This window comes from Cupressus sempervirens, chromosome 1 (genome assembly GCF_028749045.1).
Source record: "Cupressus sempervirens isolate cs-2001-9-10 chromosome 1, ASM2874904v1, whole genome shotgun sequence".
Lineage (NCBI taxonomy): Eukaryota > Viridiplantae > Streptophyta > Pinopsida > Cupressales > Cupressaceae > Cupressus > Cupressus sempervirens.
In genome coordinates this window covers 349,440,054-349,443,090 of record NC_143118.1, presented here as the reverse complement: position 1 = coordinate 349,443,090, position 3,037 = coordinate 349,440,054, and the positions used below count along the sequence as shown (strand labels likewise).

General features: G+C 31.6%; 1 protein-coding gene across 1 annotated transcript; it reads left to right on the top strand.

Moving 5' to 3' along the window:
• Positions 1-409: 409 nt before the first annotated feature.
• Positions 410-2,532, top strand: LOC149577668 (bidirectional sugar transporter SWEET3-like). Its single transcript, XM_089797251.1, has 4 exons — positions 410-417; positions 1,783-2,005; positions 2,103-2,264; positions 2,392-2,532. The coding sequence occupies exons 1-4, from the start codon at positions 410-412 to the stop codon at positions 2,530-2,532; spliced, it is 534 nt and encodes a 177-aa protein (XP_089653377.1).
• The last annotated feature ends 505 nt before the right edge of the window (positions 2,533-3,037 follow it).

Here is a 3,037-nt window from a genome sequence, read left to right as displayed (position 1 = left end):
ATAGAGGAAGGAGGATTTAATTAATTATATAATCAATTATACTATAGTCAATTAATTAAATTAATTACCTATTGCGATGATATAAATTAATTAAATATTTAATATTTAATTAAGAATGTGCTAGATGAGAACTATATTAGATTAAAAAATTATGTAATCAAATCTAGGTTTCTATTATAAGAGTAGAGGTGCCCAAACTAGAGGAAGAAATGCTAGAGATGAAACATGTATGTTATTAGAATTAGAATGTAAAGATGTAAAAGAAGCATGTAATGATGAAAGTTGGGTGAAAGAAATGAAACAAGAACTTGATAATATTGAAAAGAACAAGACTTAGATTCTTTTTCTCAAACCTATGAACATGATGTGGTCATAAGTAAATTGGTATTTGGAAACAAGCTAGACAAAGATGGAAAAGTAATTTGAAATAAAGCTAGATTGGTATACAATAGGTATTCCCAAATGGAAAGTATTGAATTTAATGAGACCTTTTCCCATGTTTCTAAGATTGAAGAAATTGGATTACTTATTTATTATACAACTTACATAATTTTTTTAGTATATTAGATGGATGTTAAGTCTACATCCCTAAATGATGAGGTAGTGGAAGATGTTTATATTGAACAACTTGATTAATTTTCTCTAATAAATAGACACTAGTACATTATAGGTCAAATTTTGACCAAATATTTCAACCAAGCCCTTAATGAGATTGTTGAAAATATTTTTTTTATTTTTATGCTTGAGTTGGTCAAAATTTTGACCCATTCGAGTTCATAATGAAAAAAATAAAATCAAGATTCAAGTTTTCTTATTTCACGACATTTGTTTTTGGTGACAGTTTGTGTGCATGTTGGAGGTATTTGATGGCTATTTGATTTACTCAAGAGCTATTTCATGGCAATTTGATTTTCTCAGCAGCTATTTCATGGTGACTTGATTTTCTCACTACTACGATGTCAGTCGCCTCAAAAAGGATACTATGTTAGATTGTTCTGATATGGCAACATTGTGTTATGCTTAAAAAGTAATTTACCCGATGATTTACTCCTACCAGGTAGGCTACAAATATATTTCTCTCGCCTAGCAGTCTATGTGTGTTCTTTCTATCTATATTCACATTGATGCATAATATTTGTCACCCTAAATTCAAAATGATAGAGAAAAAAGGGAGGAACATGACAGAAAATCATTCCAAGCTCATTTGTTCAATTGTATATCGAAGGAAAGAAGAGTTGCTAATTTTTTATGTTACTTGCAATCTTGTGTCTAGCTATAGAATGAGGAATGCACACATAATTAGAGGGAGGCATGAAATAATTGCTCCACCCTAATACTTTTCTTATGTTTCTTTTATATAAATTTATGATTAGGGTTCCCCTAATTGTGGCTTTCAAATTGTGGGCAGGCTCCAAAAACCTTGCAAAAAATAGAGGCTTGGCCATGCCATGTCCCACATTTGTTATCATGACACAACAAAGGATTTTTCCTTAACTGATGACCATACCTCTTCATAGTAGGGCAACATCCTCTTTTGTGTTGATGAGGTAGTCCACATACTGTGTTATGTGTTTGGGCCTATTGGCATTAGTGCCAAAAAATTCCTTGTCATTACCTTTGTCTAGGTTTTCAAAATTATAATATTGGGAAGAAAATGAGTGTCTGAATTCTTGTCAAAACTAGCCCTATCAAATCTAGCTTTGAATTGAATATTAGCCTTGATGAGCTCTCATAGTGTAATTTTCCTAAAACATAAGGTGATGTTTGATCTTTTTTGGGTAGGTTTACATTTATGAAGGTGATAAGAGGGAAATTAGTGGGGCAATACTCATGCACCCCATATGTGATTTCTCTCTTCAATTGTTTTACTTATACTTGGTATGGAATGCCTGTTGTAAGTAGATGGTGGGAAAAAATTTTGTCTTCCATTATCAATGGCACTGACATTATTCCTAAATGGTTTTTCATTTTCACATACTTAGCCTTTTCTCCTCCCAAGGCTAAGGTATGCACTATTTTCCCTTCAATTATTGCAAGGGTATCACTATAGTTGAATTATATGTATTTCTCATATGCCAAAATTTATTTTTTGCCACTTTTAGCTTAAAGTAGGGAGGATGGTTGTAGCTATTGTAATGGTGTTCACAATAATGGAAATGGTGTCTACTTTTGGTCTTCATGAGCATAAGACTCAAAAGTTCTTAGTGGGTATTATGGGGATCATTACAACCATTTTACTCTATGGTTCTCCACTTCTCGCTATGGTATGTAAACTAACTATTTTACCTTTCTCTACTTGTTTTGCATGCTAGATGTGCTTAAGCCTCAATTATATAATTTTTTTTGTTTTGATGTTTAAGCCTGAACATATATTGTTTTGATATATTACAGAAGGTAGTGATTAGAATAAAAAGAGTGGAGTTCATGCCATTCCACTTATCATTCTTTGGCTTCCTCACCAGTGCTTTGTGGATGACCTATGGTGTCCTAAGCCTTCTCAATTGTTGTAATACCACATTAATAATCCATTGATTTCCTATAGTTTAAAGAGATATTATTTTCCTTGGTATATTTCCAATTTGAACATTTTAGTGCTTGCAGACTCCTAATGTTATAGGTTTCCTTTTGGGAATTGTGTACCAAAAGAAATGGAGATGGTAGCCAAATGGTTGTATCATTCCTAGGTAAAATTTCATAATTGGTTTGTGTTCTTCTTCAATTTGGACTTTTCTTGATGGGCAACTTTTGCTTAGTTTCTTGTTATATATCTATTTTTAATATAGTTCTCATGAATCCATTTTATTTTCAATAGTTTAGGCCAATTTCATAAAGATGAACCATTGATCAATGATAAATAAATGGGTTCTCTCTTAATTTGATGTATGATAGATAGATTTTGACAAGTATTGGGGTTTTTAATTCAAACCTAATAGATAGATAGAGTTTGATGCAATTGGAACCTAACATTTTGACAAGTACTAGAATTTTTAATTTTCTTTCTTGCTGGTAAACTCACAATGATAAATAGTCTAAATAG